The 19,771-nt window shown below is 38.1% G+C and overlaps 1 protein-coding gene across 1 annotated transcript in view; it reads left to right on the top strand.

The window, feature by feature from the left end:
- DNAJB13 (DnaJ heat shock protein family (Hsp40) member B13) overlaps window positions 1-19,771 on the top strand; it is a 696,140-nt gene that overhangs the window by 443,800 nt on the left and 232,569 nt on the right. The window contains exon 7 of the mRNA XM_044073379.1: window positions 9,039-9,115. Within this exon, the coding sequence (XP_043929314.1) occupies window positions 9,039-9,115 (77 nt within the window). The remainder of the gene's footprint in view (window positions 1-9,038; window positions 9,116-19,771) is intronic.

Genomic DNA, 19,771 nt, shown 5'->3' with positions numbered 1-19,771 from the left:
AGTTTTCATTATTTATTAATGATATTAATAAGGATTTACCTAAGATGCAACTTACATTATATGTAGATGACACATTACTCCTTGAAACCAATAAGTCACACATAATCCTACAAAACTACAAAACAACTACAGGCTAAGTTTCACTAAATTATGCCAGTGGTGAAGTAAAAGTGATCTGAAAGACAAAAATAATTTATTTTCTTCACTGTCCAAAAAGATTCTACATTACCTAACATTACACTTACAAACACATATGGCCATATCATTCCTAACGGCACAGAATATAAATACTTGGGTAAGATCCTTGACTTTCCTCTTTCCTTAACCTTCCATACAGACAAGTTTATAAGCAAAGTGCAGTCTTAACTCAGTCTTTGTCGTAAAATCTGTCATCTCCTGTCCCCTACAGCCAAGACTGCTAAAATTTGTTAGAAAATCGTCCCAAACTAGAGTATTGTTGCCATTACTCACATTACATTCAACATGCAATATACAAAAGGATCAGATCAGTGTAAACAAGATTTTCATATTTGCTTTATTAGTTGGCGCACACATTTGATAAGGATCCCCACTTGCTTGCTGTACAGATAAGGCATCTTTTCTGTTTAGCTGCTTACTTTTTTAAAATATGAAAGCTAGGATACGGCTCAACTTTCAGATCCAAACCCCCACTCAGGGAAAAGACATATTCATACAGACGTAGCAGGAAGGCGCGGGTCTATATTAAAATCTCGACAGTTTAATAGTTCGAATCACTAAAGATCGAACTTTAGTTATCGCACTATTAAAATGTCAAAACCCTACAAAAATATTTGTAAAACAAAAAAAAATAAACTAAAAGGTGTAGACAGTGGAGCAAGCCCCCCTGCACCCCCCCTCATTACTTAAATATACCAACCCCAAGACCGTACTACATTGAAGTAAATGGAAATTGCCCCTTATGGAGATTTCCATTTAAACATTCGATATTCTGCACTTTCGCTATTCTCGTGTCGACAATATCAGCGTCGATATTGTCAGACTTCGAGATAATAATATAGACCCGGAAGGAGCTGTTATACTCATTAAGCCTCATTCAAAAGTAAAATTGGTGCAAAGCCATTCATACATCTAGGGCCTGCTACCCAGAATCACCGAGCTACCTGCAAGTCCAGTAGAGACAACGGTTAGCCCTTCCATTTTGAACATTCAGCAGTAACACCTGTGTTACAACAACAAAGGTAAATACTGTGCCCAATTTTATTGCTCACAGCTGATTGCTTGATTCTGTGTGCTTGACTCTTCATTGGTTTTTACAACTGCGCAAAATTAGACTTTTTCCTTTGTAAAATAGAATGTTAACATTTGCTGTTCTGTACACTTCATCAACAATCCCCTTTTTTCTCATTTTCTACATAGGGTCGAGGTGCTGCAGCAACTATCACCATCTTTGGATTGACTGTCACTTTTCTACCTCCTTCGATGGTCGTATCTCACTGTTACAGATCTTCTCTCACGTAATCCGTCCATCTTTTTGCTGGACAGCCCTTTTTTCATCTTGCCTTCTTCCTTTCTGTCCTAAATCTTCTACACCAGGTCATGCTTTGCTCTCCTGCACGTGCCTGAACCTCCATAGTCTGCTCTCTCTGACCCTCTCTGCAATTGCAGTTACTTTGGCTTCTGCTCTGATGTCCTAATTTCTTTGACTGCCCCCCAGTGTGCATCCCACCACCCATCTTGGCACTTCATCTCTATCACCTCTTGCTTCCTCAGTTGCTCTGCCTTTACTGCCCAGATTTCCGTACCATACAGTAGTACTGGTCACACCACTGTTTTGTACACCTTACCTTTCAGCTTCTTTTGAATTCTTCTGTCACATAATACCTCTGACACTCTGTGCCAGTTGGCTGTAGCCCATCTGATTCTAGCTTTGAGCTCTTCATTCAGACTTTTTCTCCTCAACCACCCCTCCTAGATACTTGAAGATGTTAACCTATTCCGCACTTTTCCCTTCTATCTCAGTTTTTAGTTTCTTCTGATTTCCCCCATATGCTGCCATGACTACTATCTTATCTGTACTCAGTCTCATCCCATATGCCTTCAGTTTTGCATTCTGTTCTCCTATCCTTTGCTGAAGTTCTTGTTCTGAGTCTGCTTGTACTGCCACATCATCTACATACAGAAGCTTTGCTCTGTTTCCACCAATATATGTGCCAAGGTAATCCATCACCAGTACGAACAGCCGTGAGGTCAAAACTGAACCCTGATGCATAGCCACTTCCACTTGGCACCATTTTGTGAGTCCAAACACTGTTCATGTGTGTCCAAGTCCTTGTACAAAGCCTGCACTAATTCTACCAGTGCTTCTGGGACTTGGAACCATCACAGAACTCCCCAAATCAACACACTTTTCAACAGTCCGGATTTTTGTCTCATATTTTTGTTATGTTTCTCATAAAATTTGTGGTTTTCTGGGAAATAATCGTGACTTGAAGTCACTAAATAACATACATTTCAGTTCCAGAATTCACATACTTCAGAAAATGCATGCTAATGCAAAACTTGTTATTCTAGAAACTTTCTAAGTTTATAAGAGCAATATTTAAACTCTATCCCTATTTTTGGGTCTTTGTCTCTCCATTATTTTGTCTTTATGCAGATTTCTAGTGCTTAGAGTTTGAGAGGTATGTACATCAGCCTGTCATAATGCTTTCTCCAATGCTCATTTGGTCTCTTTCCTCACCTCTAACTTCTCAGCTAGCAATCTCACTGTAAACATTGGGTCAGTTGTGCTGTATCTTAATCTGAATCTGAGCTTCTCATCTTATCTTTCTACAGTTCTTCTTATTCATTTATCAGTCAACCTCTCCACAACATTTATACAGTGTGACAGGAGTTTTATACCTCTGTACTGCCCACACTTGTGAATGTCCCCATTTGTCTTGTACCACTGGCACTAGAATCCTTATGCCAACACTTGTGAATGTCCCCTTTTGTCTTGTATCACTGGCACTAGAATCCTTATGCCCACACTTGTGAATGTCCCCTTTTGTCTTGTACCACTGGCACTAGAATGGTTATGCCCACACTTGTGAATGTCCCCATTTGTCTTGTACCACTGGCACTAGAATCCTTATGCCCACACTTGTGAATGTCCCCTTTTGTCTTGTACCACTGGCACTAGAATCCTTATGCCCACACTTGTGAATGTCCCCATGTGTCTTGTACCACTGGCACTAGAATCCTTATGCCCACACTTGTGAATGTCCCCATGTGTCTTGTACCACTGGCACTACAATCCTTATTTTCCAGTCATCTGTGATTCACTTTTCTCTCTGTATGGCTACGGGTACAGTGTGGAGCCATTTCTCCCCTAACTCACCCAACATCTTAATCATATCTGTCATGCCCTCGTCTGAGCCTGCTGCTTTCTCTGCCTCTATCTTCCTTAGTACTGTTCTACTTTGTCTAGGATGGGCTTCTCCTCTTTCTGTCTTTGTAGGCTATGCCTGGGGCAGTAAAGCTTCTGTAGAATTTTTTCATTCAGAGGTTACTGGAAGTACTCCTTCCATCTGCCTTTTATGACCAGAGGACTGATAAGCAGGTAGTTGCTGGCATCCTTTATGAAGGGTGTCTGACTATCTTCTCTATCTTTCTGTCTTTGCCTTGCTTGCTGATAGTTTCTTTGTGCCATTTGCTGAGTCACTTCCCAAAAGCTAGCCGGGTGCCTCTGATGCCTTGTTTTTTGTTATTGCAACTGTTTTCTTAGTGTCTTTGTTATTCAACTAGTGTTTCTTCTTAGCCTGGTCCATCCGTTCTCTCGCTCTCGCCTACTTTTTCCTGCGATCCTTCATGTACAATAGACACACTTGGCATGATGGTTAACATCTTTGCCTCCCGGTCACAAGGTTGAGATCTGACCTCTGATCAATGCTTTTGTGCAGTTGACACGTTCTCCCTGTGTCTATGTGGGGATACTTTCACCTCTCCAAAACATGCTGTTTTTTTCTACCTCAGACTCACCCCAAGTTCAGATGGATTTGTGGGCAACAGCACAGACAATGTGGTGCATATCAGGGGATGAGTTGTATAGAACAACCACTTTAGGCATCAGCTGTGGTACCCAGTATCCTATAGGTAGGGAGAGCATGGACCACAGACTGTGCCATGTCAGGACAAGCCATGTAACAGTGTAACATTGTTTGATATTGACTGTTTGTACACTTGTTCCATGGTTAATCAATTTTTTTGTATTGTACACTTCTCTTACATCTGGGTTGTGGCTGAAATGGGTCAATAGCCAGCCTACCTACCTGGTTAAGAATTAGAAATAAAATAAAAATAACATACAATTTCAGGTAATGATAGAAATCAGACCTAATGCATTAATTATATCATTTTTCCAAGAGGTGTGACTTTTATTCATGTTAATGTGGGTAGGGGGATACACTAGACAATCTCGACGTGCTGAAATTTTGAATTTCAGTACTTTGAGACCGAGTAGTGGAAAGTGCAGTTACTCAAAACTACACTATGCCGAATGCGGAAGTGTCGAATCCGCCACTATCATGGTGTCGCGTTCGTTACATGTGATGTTTGTGGATTTATCTGGGGTTTCATGTAAGTATTGTGTGTTTGAGGATATTGGGTAGTGATTTTAGTGTGTGTGAGTGTGTGCAGTGGTGTTTTTTGTGTGTTTGTGTGTTTAGTGCGACCTCAGAGTTAGAATATATAAGTAGGGGGTGTGGGGGGGGCGCAGGGGGGATTGCCCCCCTGCTTATAGGTAGGTTAAGTGTGTTTCTGTGTCTTGTTATGTTTGTTTACTTAGGTAGGTGTATGTGTGTGTGATTATGTCTTGGTTTGTGTGTGTGTGTGTGTGTGTGTGTGTGTGTGTGTGGATGGTCGCGGTTGTGGTATTCGTGACTGTGGGTTTTCGTGTATGTGGGTTTTCAAATATTCAGTCTCGAAATACTGAAATTCGACATTTCAGTACTTCGAGATTGTATAGTGAATCTGGGGAGGGGGTGTCATAAAGGCTTGTAGGTGGCATCAAATTTCGGGGACAGATATAAGAAGCAAGTAAATGCTAAATATTTTACAAATAAATTGCAAACAGCTAGAAGGTGGAAACTAATTCAGATTAAAAAGTGAAGACAAAAAGATGTCTTTGCCCCTCTGCTGTGGTATTTGTGCAGCAGAATTTTATGTCCTCCTCCTGCCACTAGCACAGTTAGTTGTGAAGCAGGTAACCATAAGTGAGGTTCTGGCAGCCTTAGAAGACACTTGTTGCTGAGATGTCTGTCACACAAGTAGAACTGGCTGCTGAGATGTCAGTCACATAAGCAGAACCGACTGCTGAGACGTCAGTCACATAAGCAGAACCGGCTCCTGTGACGTCAGTCACATAAGCAGAGCAGGCTCCTGTGACGTCAGTCACATAAGCAGAACAGGCTCCTGTGACGTCAGTCACATAAGCAGAACTGGCTGCTGAGATGTCGGTCACATAAGCAGAACCGACTGCTGATACATCGGTCACATAAGCAGAACTGACTGCTGAGATGTCAGTCACATAAGCAGAACCGGCTGCTAAGATGTCAGTCACATAAGCAGAACCGACTGCTGAGACATTGGTCACATAAGCAGAACTGGCTGCTGAGACGTCAGTCACATAAGCAGAACCGACTGCTGAGACGTCGGACAAATAAGCAGAACCCACTGCTGAGACATCGGTTACATAAGCAGAACAAACTGCTGAGACATCGGTCACATAAGCAGAACCGGCTGCTGAGATGTCGGTCACATAAGCAGAACTGACTGCTGAGACATCGGTTACAAAAACAGAACCGGCTGCTGAGATGTCGGTCACATAAACAGAACCAGCTGCTGAGACGTTGGTCACATAAGCAGAACTGGCTGCTGAGACGTCAGTCACATAAACAGAACCGTCTGCTGAGATGTCGGTCACATAAACAGACATATAAAAACGTAGGCCCGTATCTATTCTGTCCTGAGAAAATGCTAGCCATTTAGCTCGGCCTAAACCTAAGTAGTCAGACATATAAAAACGTAGGCCCATTTCCATTCAGTCCTGAGAAATGTTAGCCAGTTAGCTCAGCCTAGGCCTAAGTAGTCAGACATATAAAATGTAGGCCTGTCTCCGTTCTGTCCTGAGAAATGCTAGCCATTTAGCTAGGCCTAGACCTGAGTAGTCAGACATATAAAAATGTAGGCCCGTCTCCATTCTGTCCTGAGAAATGCTAGCCAGTTAGCTCAGCCCAGGCCTAAGTAGTCAGACATATAAAACATAGGCCCATCTCCATTCTGTCCTGAGAAATGCTAGCCAGTTAGCTCAGCCTAGGCCTAAGTAGTCAGACATATAGAAGTGCAGGCCTATCTCCGTTCTGTCCTGAGAAATGCTAGTCAGTTAGCTCAGCCTAGGCGTAAGTAGTCAGACATATAGAAATGTAGGCCAGTCTCCATTCTGTCCTGAGAAATGCTAGCCAGTTAGCTGGGCCTAGACCTAAGTAGTCAGACATATAAAAACACAGGCCCTTCTCCATTCTGTCCTGAGAAATGATAGCCAGTTAGCTAGGCCTAGACCTAAGTAGTCAGACATATAAAATGTAGGCCCATGTCCATTCTGATACCTCAGAACTGCCACAGCCTCCCTGAGTTTGTTCTTTACCAGTGTACAGAGTGCAGGAAAGTTGTTGGGGGGGAGGGGGTTCTTTCTGCGAGTCCTGTTCTTTGGCCTACCCTGCCAAGGCATGTTAGAAATTCTGTACACGTACGCATGGGATTGTGTCTGGCTTGGGATATGGGTCATCTACGTACACCCTTATATAGATATGTATATATATATATATATATATATATATATATATATATATATATATATATATATATATACATATATAGATATATATATATATATATATATATATCTACAGAATTTTGTAGAAATGGTGTTAAATGTGGAACTGTAATTCTTTGATGTCAAAACTTGGAGCCGATATGTCCGGATGAAAGAATTCTGCCTATTATTTTGAGGCCAGAGTTAATGGCTAGAATTTGCATGTATAATTTATTTTATTGCTCTGGTTCCTGACCAGCTGCAAGAGCAAAAGGGCCATTAATCTCTGAGAGTCTGTTAGCCTGGGAACCAGAAGAAATGATGTAATCTGAAATGAATCAGTGGTGCTGTGTTATCAGTTTAAGGACAGAAAGAATGAGAGCATTTGTCTTGAGAACATCCAACTCACCAGATCTCTGCCTATGTCCGTATGCAAGTAGGATTTTAGAACTGTTTTTTCTCTTGGATATAGTTAGGAAATAGGAAGATAAGACTAGTTTGTTTTTCTGTGATGTCAAAACGTCTCTATTGTATTATTTTAAGTATTTCTCTGTGATCACTGAATTCTTGACTAGCACTGCATCGTAAGAAGTATTGTCTTGTGTTTTTATTATGTATTATTAAGTATTTTTAAACCTTTCAACTGTGGCTGTTTTTGTAGAGATAATTTAAGCTCTAAGAGTACATTGTGTGTATATAGTGATACTGTACCATGTCACTCCAGATAAGCTTTGCTGGTCGGTCACACTTACCATTGGGATAATAATACTACATGGTAATAATTGGACACCCTTTTGTAAGGGCCTTTGAGTAGCTGATAAATATTAGTGGGTGGTGGCCACTGGTACTACCGCATAGTCTGAGTAAAAGGGGCACAGCTGGGGAACCTGTGCCAGCCTTCCCTGGGAGTGTCTGTGTGGTTCTATAAACTCTTATCTCAAAGTGTGTGTATATCAGCTACTTGGGCAGGGACATGAAGCGCTGGTTGGACAGAGAGGGTGCTGGAGGTTTTAGCTTGCCCACTAGGCTGAGATCTGGACCCTATAGCTATGCCAGTGGGGAGTCTTATTGGGGGACCTGGAGAGCAAGGGAGCAACCAGCCACAGATTGACTGTGATCTCTGTGTGCTCTTAAGGAAAACTTTAGTTTACTGTGTGTGTATTTGTTATCCTTTCCCTATATAGACGTCCCTCACTGGCGTTAATGGTCGGGATTGAGGCTCCTTGATTTCTGGGCAAGTGCACGGGCATTTTATATATATATATATATATATATATATATATATATGTGTGTGTGTGTGTATATATATATATATATATATATATAAATATTAAATATTGAAAATATATGGCCTGTGGCATACGTTTATAATACAATTACATAAATAAACCAGTAATTTAGTACAGTTATGGCATACAAAGAGTGGCACAGAAAGTAGCATTTTGCCTCACAGCAAGAGATTCACTAGTTTGTTTCATGGCTGGGGTGCCTTCTTTGAGGAGTCTCCATGTCTACATTGTGCATTTTTTTCTGAGAATTCTGGTTTCTTTCCACATCCCAAAGACAATGCAGTAGGTGGGTTGGTGACTTTGAATTGTCCATAAATGTGCCTGCAGTATGTATGTGTGAGATACAGTAGAAGGGCCTAGCTAGCGATCTACTTCCAGAGTTGTCGGCCTAGCTAGCAATCTACTTCCAGAGTTGTCTAACTCTGTGGATGTCATTGGCTGTTCATGGAGTCATTGTAACAGCCAAATGTAACTTGACGTTAGCTAAACTGATGGCATAATGTGTAGCTCTACTCTTGTAACTGAATATAATTTAAGGATCAAATTTACAAATACATCCTTGAGACATAATTGAAAAAAAAAAACATTTTAGAAACAGCGGGATAAATGCCTGAGTCCCTTGTATATCGTGGGGCTACCTGCTTGAGTGCTTGAAACTGTAGAACTTTTCTAATCCAGGAATGCAGATGCATGTTTCAAACTAACTTCAACTACCAGACGTCTGCGGCTTCAGGGAAAGGGGTCTTTACAGATATGGGTGGGTACTAATGTTTAAGATGTATTCTACATAATAAGCTACTGTTAAGTGTATATCTAGAAGTAGTGAAAATAAAGATTACAGTTTCTTTAATAATGAGTAGAACATCTTCATATAAATAAATGTGATAATTTCTAATGGTGTAATTTAATTTCTGCAGGCTTTGATAGGCTGCACTGTGGAGGTTGAGACACTAGATGGCAGGCTGCTCAACATTCCTATCAATGACATCATTGGGTAAGTATCCCAGCACACAGCACTGTGCCTGTTCTTGCAGACCTAAAGGTATGAGTGTATTTATGTTATGAGCAAAGTAATTGTAAGTCTCATCTCATTACTGAAGACAGACCATGTTTATCCCAATGTTGTGTTTTCCAGCTGTCATGTACATTAATATTTAACCACATATAGTATCAGGGATGTTCATTTCAGGCTGTGATACATAAAATGTACTAAAGTCTTCCTACTCTTCAGATTTTCAGATGAAGTGATTGATAACATATTATGTACTGACTTGGCAGGGCTTCAAACTACCTGTGATGGGTAACAGTAAATTTACTTATTAACAACTGAAAAAGGCAGACACTAGATATAAGTAGAGGCTTTTGGTGAAAGAATGAAAGAAAATAACAAAGCAGTCAATAATTTCATGTTCGCCGCCTGTTAAAAAATAAACATCTTTCCATAGTTCCACTGATGGTACTTAGTTATGTACAACTGATCTCTTTTCTGTGACCTTATGTGGTTGCATTTCTTTTCATGTCTTTGGAATTGTTCGTGTCTTTCTGCATTCTGTATTCCAATTCTCACACAGTGGTGCTCACAGAGCCCTTACTACGAGCTCTGCTGTCTTTATCCCAGTAGAAATATCTTTTAATAATTGTTATGTGTGTGTGAGTGCATATGTGATAAGTTTATAAGTTCATACATAAGTACTGGGCAATCAGTCTGCAGGCCATAACAAGCCTATACAATAACTCATACATGGAAGTTTTCGCTAGCCTTAAGAAGGATTGCACAGGATATACAAGGGAGAATTTGAGGTTGCACACCTAGTTAAATAGGTTTACCTTGACGATAGCACTGTCATGTTATGCATGCCTTGAAGTGGAGGTTTGTACCAGAGGTGGATGATACATTGGGGTAGGAATCTGTGTTTAAGAATGTCTTATTTATCTGTTGATGAAGGTTTACTTCCTTTAACTGTGTTTATTATTTATTTAGAACGCAGTTAAACTGATGAAAAAGGCAGAACGCTGAAGGTAAACTCAATACTCCAAAATTTAATCCAAAGTCCAATAACAGTTTAAAAGCAAATACACACAATACCAATACTGTTCCTTGTGCACGAACACAAAACAGTCTGTTAAAATATCCACAATCCAAATGTCTTTGTGGATCAAAAACAACTTTTCTTATGAATGAATAACCATAGCTTAAGCGCTTTCGTCTCTGTCTAGTCAGAAACTTCCTCAGAATAACATCACATTTTTTGATAGAGATTTTAAAGTCAACTACAGCCACACCTCCAATAAAATAACCAATGAAGGTCACTGTTTGACACAGCCATTATCATTCTTTTAAAGAGACAGTAATACAAATCCACTATAACCACTCACATAATAAAAATTAAAAAATAATTAAACATTTTTTTAAAAAATATATACATATATACATTCAACTATCTCTCCAAAGCTTTTAGCCTTAAAAAGCATGTCATAGACAGGGATTCATTCAACCCTGGCCATTCTGTTGCATTGGTCCTGATTTGCCATAATGTTTCTTGTTTTTGTAAAAGAAGATTCCAAGGACCCCCCTGGCCCTATATTTTAATAATTCACTAATAAAAAACTTAAAAGCATGATCACTAAATTCCAACATATGTTTAGCCAAGGCATTTGTTTCCTTTCCATTTCTTATGTCCCTCAAATGTTCATATATCCTATTCTTTATTTTCATCTCAGTTTTTCCAGTGTAGAATCCTCTGCATTTATTACATAAGGCACAATATACCACCCTTTCAGCATTACAACCACATTTGTTTTTTCAGCTTTACTTGTACATTATTTACAGTGAATTTATTCCCCTCATAAATGAATGGACAATAGTTACAGCATGTAGAATCCTCTGCATTTATTACATAAGGCACATTATACAACGACCCCCCCCCCAATTAATATTCCAAAATGTGCACGCTGATTGGTCAGCGTGCACGTTGTAAATCAGAGTTATAGTAATGGAAAAAGGTCCGATCGCCCGGACTTTTTCCATTAGTATAATTCTTTTTTTTTTTTACAGCAACGGAGAACGCAAGATCTCCGTTGCTTGTTACAACCTGTCTCGCCATGTTAAACGAATTTAACATAGCGAAACAGCTTTTAAAAAAAGCAACGGAGATCTTGCTTTCTCCGTTGCTTTTTTCAAAACTGTCTCGCTATATTAAATGGGTTTAACCTAGCGAGACACCTTTAAAAAAAGCAATGGAGATTCTCCAGCAACAGAGATCTTGCTTTCTCCATTGTTTTTTTTTTCAAAACTGTCTCGCTATGCTAAATGGGTTTAACCTAGCGAGACAGCTTTAAAAAAAGCAACAGAGATTCTCCGATGCTTTTTTTAAAGCTGTCTCGCTATGTTAAACTCGTTTAACAGAGCGAGACAGGCTGTAAAAAGCAACGGAGATCATGCTTTCTCCATTGCTTTTGCCCACAGCTCTGATGTACTGCGTAAATATACGCATGCGCAGTACATCAGAACTGCCGCAGAATACCCAGACAGCTGTGGACGGGCAGCAAGGAGGCATTATATAATGCCATTATTTAAGAAAAGTAATTATTTTTTTTCTTAAATAATGTCATTGTATATTAGCAATAACCCACTTCTGGGTGTGGGTAATGCTGGATTTACTCACGGTTGGCTTTGTCTGGCAACTCGGGCTTCACCCTCGTGACCAAACCACACCAACCGTGGGTAAATCCAGCATTACCCACACCCAGGAGTGGGTTATTGCTATAATATACCACCCTTTCAATATTACAGCCACATTTGTTTTTTAACTTTAGTTGCACATTATTCACAGTGAATTTATTCCCTTCATAAATAAATGGACAATAGTTACAGCATGTAGAATCCTCTGCATTTATTACATAAGGCACAATATACCACCCTTTCAGTATTACAATCACATTTGTTTTTTAACTTTACTTGTACATTATTCACAGTGAATTTATTCCCCTCATAAATGAATGGACAATAGTTACAGGCCCCACATTTCTTCATACTGCCATTTAATGGATGTTGGTCACCTTGTTTGTCTGTCTCAAAAATATTTTTTAGACACTTCCCCTTCCTATATACGACCATAGGGCACTCTTCCAGTTTAGCATGCACATCGTTATTACTGGACAAGATAACCCAGTTTTTATACAGAATATCTTTTATCAGGTTACTTGATGTATTAAAAGTGGTAATGAAGGCTGTTTTGTAATCCCTTTGTTCTGCATTATCAGATGTTAACCTATTTACTACTGTTCCTGCATTGTTCTCAATGTGCTCATTTGGAAAAGGGAGTGCTAGGTCAGAACTGGACATATCTATTTGGTTGTTACCAGGATGGTCATGTTGTCTAAAGCCTCGTTTTCTCAATAGAGGTTTAAAAAACAGATTCTCTTTTGTTCACCACCTCTATCATAATATCCTTCACCATTCCAGCTGGATAACCTCTATTCAAAAACATATTTTTTAGCACTTCACATTCATCCAAAAATGAATCAAAGCAAGATACCATCCTTGCAGCCCTTACAAACTGTCCCTTCACTACACTTTTTTTCTGATTGTATGGGTGCCCACTCTCAAAATGCAAAAAAATATTTGAGTAAGTGGGTTTTCTATAAATCTCGGCCAGGAAACACTTTGTAGTGAAGTCTTTCTTCAATTTTACATCCAAATATGCAATTTCTTGGTGGTCTATGATGTGTGAAAATTTAAAAAAAACAGGTGGACTCATTTATATATTCAATAAACTCAGAAATTGCATTAACTGGTCCATTCCAAAAGATAAAAATATCATCCAAAAACCGTAAGTAAACCTTACAAAAATCATAAAAGGGTGAATTTACAAGACATCTTTGTTCCTACTCTAACATCACTATGTTAGCGTAGATACCACCACATGGCGCCCCCATTGCCACCCCTTTTGTGTGTAGAAAAAAATCACTATTGAAAAGAATGAAATTGTTCTTCAAAACTATTTCCAGTAAATGTACAAACATATTAATAAATTCTTGCTGTATGCTTTTCCTTAATAAATAATCACAGAACCATTCTAAACCTATGTCATGGAGCATGGAGGTATACAAATCTTTTACATCGATAGTAATGAATGTACCATCCTGTACAAATTCCAATCTATTCATCCTATTAGAAAATCCCAAGAGTCCTTCACTATGCTCGGTTCATCTTTTAATAAGTTCTTTAATTTAACATCAATCAATTTAGCAATAGGTTGAGTAATGGACCCCCTGGAATCCACAATCGGCCTCATAGGTGGATGTTCTAAGCTTTTGTGGATCTTCGGGAGGCCAAAAATAGTTGGCATTTTAGGACAGGCTACATTCATATAGTTATATTCATCAATTGTTTTACTATTCTCAATAAAAAGATCATTTAGTTAATTTTTAATTCTCCTGTGTGCCCCATTCACTTTATTTAGGGACACTACTTGATAAGTACCACTTGTTAGTACTTCCATCATTTTCTCTTGATATAATTTTTTTATCCATGATTATAATCCCCCCACCCTTATCAGGCTTAATGATCCTTACATCCTGGTTCCCTTTTATTTTCTCCAAACTAGAGATTTCAGCTTTGCTTAAATTCCTACCGGAACAATTCCTTAGTATGTTATGGATATAAATCTCACATAACCTTTCAAACAATAATAAGGCTGGGTGAATGGGTGGATTATATGTACTAGATATATGTAGTGGATTATTAACATATTCTACATTCTGCAACAAAAATCTCAAATTTAACTTCGTAACAAAAAGTTTCAAGTCAACAATTGTTTCAGCCACATTCAACTTGCTTTCTGGAACAAAAGACAGACCCGTAGCCAAAATGCCACAGTCAACAGGATTAATAGGCAGAATGGAAAAATTAAACACTTTAAAATCGCCAATCGTATTAAGGTGAAACACTTTAAAATCGCCCTTCGTATTAAGGTGAAACACTTTAAAATTGCCCTTCGTATTAAGGTGAAACACTTTAAAATCGCCCTTCGTATTAAGGTGAAACACTTTAAAATCGCCCTTCATATTGAGGCGAAGCACTTTAAAATCACCCTTCGTATTAAGGTGAAACACTTTAAAATCACCTTCGTATTAAAATGAAACACTTTAAAATCGCCCTTTGTATTAAGGTGAAACACTTTAAAATCGCCCTTCATATTGAGGTGAAACACTTTAAAAACCCCCTTCGTATTAAGGCGAAACACTTTAAAATCGCCCTTTGTATTGAGGTGAAACACTTTAAAATCGCCCTTTTTATTAAGGCGAAACACTTTAAAATTGCCCGTCGTATTAAGGTGAAACACTTTAAAATCACCCTTCGTATTAAAATGAAACACTTTAAAATCGCCCTTTGTATTAAGGTGAACACATTAAAATCACCCTTCGTATTGAGGTGAAACACTTTAAAATCGCCCTTCGTATTAAGGTGAACACTTTAAAATCACACTTCGTATTAAGGTGAAACACTTTAAAATCCCCCTTCGTGTTAAGGTGAAACACTTTAAAATCACCCTTCATATGGAGGTGAAACACTTTAAAATCGCCCTTCGTATTATGGTGAAACACTTTAAAATCGCGCTTCATGTTAAGGTGAAACACTTTAAAATCACCCTTCGTATTAAAATGAAACACTTTAAAATCGCCCTTTGTATTAAGGTGAAACACTTTTAAATCGCCCTTCGTATTAAGGTGAAACACTTTAAAATCCCCCTTCGTATTAAGGTGAAACACTTTAAAATCACCCTTCGTATTAAAATGAAACACTTTAAAATTGCCCTTCGTATTGAGGTGAAACACTTTAAAATCGCCCTTCGTATTAAGGTGAACACTTTAAAATCACCCTTCATATTAAGGTGAAACACTTTAAAATCGCCCTTCGTATTAAGGCGAAATACTTTAGAATCGCCCTTCATATTGAGGTGAAACACTTTAAAATTGCCCTTCGGATTAAGGTGAAACACTTTAAAATCGCCCTTCATATTAAGGTGAAACACTTTAAAATCGCCCTTCGTATTAAGGTGAAACACTTTAAAATTCCCCTTCGTATTAAGATGAAACACTTTAAAATCCCCCTTCGTATTAAGGTGAAACACTTTAAAATCACCCTTCGTATTAAAATGAAACACTTTAAAATCGCCCTTCGTATTGAGGTGAAACACTTTAAAATCACCCTTCGTATTAAGGTGAACACTTTAAAATCACCCTTCGTATTGAGGTGAAACACTTTAAAATCGCCCTTCATATTAAGGTGAAACACTTTAAAATCCTCCTTCGTATTAAGGTGAAACACTTTAAAATCGCCCTTCGTATTAAGGTGAAACACTTAAAATCGCCCTTCGTATTGAGGCGAAACACTTTAAAATCGTCCTTCATATTGAGGTGAAACACTTTAGAATCGCCCTTCGTGTTAAGGCGAAACACTTTAGAATTGCCCTTCGTATTAAGGTGAAACACTTTAGAATCGCCCTTCGTATTGAGGTGAAACACTTTAGAATCGCCCTTCGTATTAAGGTGAAACACTTTAAAATCGCCCTTCGTATTGAGGTGAAACATTTTAAAATCCCCCTTCGTATTAAGGTGAAACACTTTAAATCACCCTTCATATTAAGGTGAAACACTTTAGAATCGCCCTTCGTATTGAGGGGAAACACTTTAAAATTGCCCTTCGTATTAAGGCGAAACACTTTAAAATCGCCCTTCGTATTGAGGCGAAACACTTTAAAATCACCCTTCGTATTAAGGTGAAACACTTTAAAATCACCTTCATATTAAAATGAAACACTTTAAAATCGCCCTTCGTATTAAGGTGAAAAACTTTAAAATCACCCTTCGTATAAAGGTGGAACACTTTAAAATCGCCTTCATATTAAGGTGAAACACTTTAAAATCACCCTTCGTATTAAGGTGAAACACTTTAAAATCGCCCTTCGTATTAAGGTGAAGCACTTTAAAATCGCCCTTCATATTAAGGTGAAACACTTTAAAATCGCCATTCATATTAAGGCGAAACACTTTAGAATCTCCCTTCGTATTGAGGTGAAACACTTTAAAATCGCCCTTCGTATTAAGGTGAAACACTTTAAAATCGCCCTTCGTATTAAGGTGAAACACTTTAGAATCGCCCTTCATATTGAGGTGAAACACTTTAAAATCGCCCTTCGTATTAAGGTGAAACACTTTAAAATCGCCCTTCGTATTAAGGTGAAACACTTTAAAATCACCCTTCGTATTAAGGCAAAACACTTTAGAATCGCCCTTCGTATTGAGGTTAAACACTTTAAAATTGCCCTTCGGATTAAGGTGAAACACTTTAAAATCGCCCTTCATATTAAGGTGAAACACTTTAAAATCGCCCTTCATATTAAGGTGAAACACTTTAAAATCACCCTTCGTATTAAGGTGAAACACTTTAAAACCCCCTTTCATATTAAGGTGAAACACTTTAAAATCACCCTTCGTATTAAAATGAAACACTTTAAAATCGCCCTTCGTATTGAGGTGAAACACTTTAAAATCACCCTTCGTATTAAGGTGAACACTTTAAAATCACCCTTCGTATTGAGGTGACACACTTTAAAATCGCCCTTCATATTAAGGTGAAACACTTTAAAATCCTCCTTCGTATTAAGGTGAAACACTTTAAAATCTCCCTTCGTATTAAGGTGAAACACTTTAAAATCGCCCTTCGTATTGAGGCGAAACACTTTAGAATCGTCCTTCATATTGAGGTGAAACACTTTAGAATCGCCCTTCATGTTAAGGCGAAACAATTTAAAATCGCCCGTCGTATTGAGGTGAAACATTTTAAAATCCCCCTTAGTATTAAGGTGAAACACTTTAAAATCGCCCTTCATATTAAGGTGAAACACTTTAGAATCGCCCTTCGTATTGAGGTGAAACACTTTAAAATTGCCCTTCATATTAAGGCGAAACACTTTAGAATCGCCCTTCGTATTGAGGTGAAACACTTTAAAATTGCCCTTCGTATTAAGGCAAAACACTTTAAAATCGCCCTTCGTATTGAGGCGAAACACTTTAAAATCACCCTTCGTATTAAGGTGAAACACATTAAAATCACCTTCATATTAAAATGAAACACTTTAAAATCGCCCATCGTATTAAGGTGAAAAACTTTAAAATCGCCCTTCGTATAAAGGTGGAACACTTTAAAATCGCCTTCATATTAAGGTGAAACACTTTAAAATCGCCCTTCATATTAAGGCGAAACACTTTAGAATCTCCCTTCGTATTGAGGTGAAACACTTTAAAATCGCCCTTCGTATTAAGGAGAAACACTTTAAAATCGCCTTTCGTATTAAGGTGAAACACTTTAAAATCACCCTTCGTATTAAGGCAAAACACTTTAGAATCGCCCTTCGTATTGAGGTTAAACACTTTAAAATCACCCTTCGGATTAAGGTGAAACACTTTAAAATCGCCCTTCATATTAAGTTGAAACACTTTAAAATCGCCCTTCGTATTAAGGTGAAACACTTTAAAATTCCCCTTCGTATTAAGATGAAACACTTTAAAATCCCCCTTCGTATTAAGGTGAAACACTTTAAAATCACCCTTCGTATTGAGGTGACACACTTTAAAATCGCCCTTCATATTAAGGTGAAACACTTTAAAATCCTCCTTCATATTAAGGTGAAACACTTTAAAATCTCCCTTCGTATTAAGGTGAAACACTTTAAAATCGCCCTTCGTATTGAGACGAAACACTTTAGAATCATCCTTCATATTGAGGTGAAACACTTTAGAATCGCCCTTCGTGTTAAGGTGAAACACTTTAGAATCGCCCTTCGTATTAAGGCAAAACACTTTAGAATCGCCCTTCGTATTCAGGTGAAACACTTTAGAATCGCCCTTCGTATTAAGGTGAAACACTTTAAAATCGCCCTCCGTATTGAGGTGAAACATTTTAAAATACCCCTTCGTATTAAGGTGAAACACTTTAAAATCACCCTTCATATTAAGGTGAAACACTTTAGAATCGCCCTTCATATTGAGGTGAAACACTTTAAAATTGCCCTTCATATTAAGGCAAAACACTTTAAAATCGCCCTTCGTATTGAGGCGAAACACTTTAAAATCACCCTTCGTATTAAGGTGAAACACTTTAAAATCACCTTCGTATTAAAATGAAACACTTTAAAATCGCCCTTTGTATTAAGGTGAAACACTTTAAAATCGCCCTTCGTATTGAGGCGAAACACTTTAAAATCGTCCTTCATATTGAGGTGAAACACTTTAGAATCGCCCTTCGTGTTAAGGCGAAACACTTTAGAATTGCCCTTCGTATTAAGGTGAAACACTTTAGAATCGCCCTCCGTATTGAGGTGAAACACTTTAGAATCGCCCTTCGTATTAAGGTGAAACACTTTAAAATCGCCCTTCATATTAAGGTGAAACACTTTAGAATCGCCCTTCGTATTGAGGTGAAACACTTTAAAATTGCCCTTCAGATATTAAAGCGAAACATTTTAAAATCGCCCTTCGTATTGAGGCGAAACACTTTAAAATCACCCTTCGTATTAAGGTGAAACACTTTAAAATCACCTTCATATTAAAATGAAACACTTTAAAATCGCCCTTCGTATTAAGGTGAAAAACTTTAAAATCGCCCTTCGTATAAAGGTGGAACACTTTAAAATCGCCTTCATATTAAGGTGAAACACTTTAAAATCACCCTTCGTATTAAGGTGAAACACTTTAAAATCGCCCTTCGTATTAAGGTGAAACACTTTAAAATCGCCCTTCATATTAAGGTGAAACACTTTAAAATCGCCCTTCATATTAAGGCGAAACACTTTAGAATCTCCCTTCGTATTGAGGTGAAACACTTTAAAATCGCCCTTCATATTAAGGTGAAACACTTTAAAATCGCCCTTCGTATTAAGGTGAAACACTTTAGAATCGCCCTTCATATTGAGGTGAAACACTTTAAAATCGCCCTTCGTATTAAGGCGAAACACTTTAGAATCTCCCTTCGTATTGAGGTGAAACACTTTAAAATCGCCCTTCGTATTAAGGGGAAACACTTTAAAATCGCCCTTCGTATTAAGGTGAAACACTTTAAAATCACCCTTCGTATTAAGGCAAAACACTTTAGAATCGCCCTTCGTATTGAGGTTAAACACTTTAAAATTGCCCTTCGGATTACGGTGAAACACTTTAAAATCGCCCTTCATATTAAGTTGAAACACTTTAAAATCGCCCTTCGTATTAAGGTGAAACACTTTAAAATTCCCCTTCGTATTAAGATGAAACACTTTAAAATCTCCCTTCGTATTAAAATGAAACACTTTAAAATCGCCCTTCGTATTGAGGTGAAACACTTTAAAATCACCCTTCGTATTAAGGTGAACACTTTAAAATCACCCTTCGTATTGAGGTGACACACTTTAAAATCGCCCTTCATATTAAGGTGAAACACTTTAAAATCCTCCTTCGTATTAAGGTGAAACACTTTAAAATCTCCCTTCGTATTAAGGTGAAACACTTTAAAATCGCCCTTCGTATTGAGGCGAAACACTTTAGAATCATCCTTCATATTGAGGTGAAACACTTTAGAATCGCCCTTCGTGTTAAGGTGAAACACTTT

Source organism: Protopterus annectens, chromosome 5.part1 (assembly GCF_019279795.1).
Source record: "Protopterus annectens isolate FY-2018-M chromosome 5.part1, PAN1.0, whole genome shotgun sequence".
Lineage (NCBI taxonomy): Eukaryota > Metazoa > Chordata > Ceratodontiformes > Protopteridae > Protopterus > Protopterus annectens.
The sequence above is the reverse complement of the archived record's forward strand: the minus strand, read 5'-3'. Positions and strand labels throughout refer to the sequence as shown.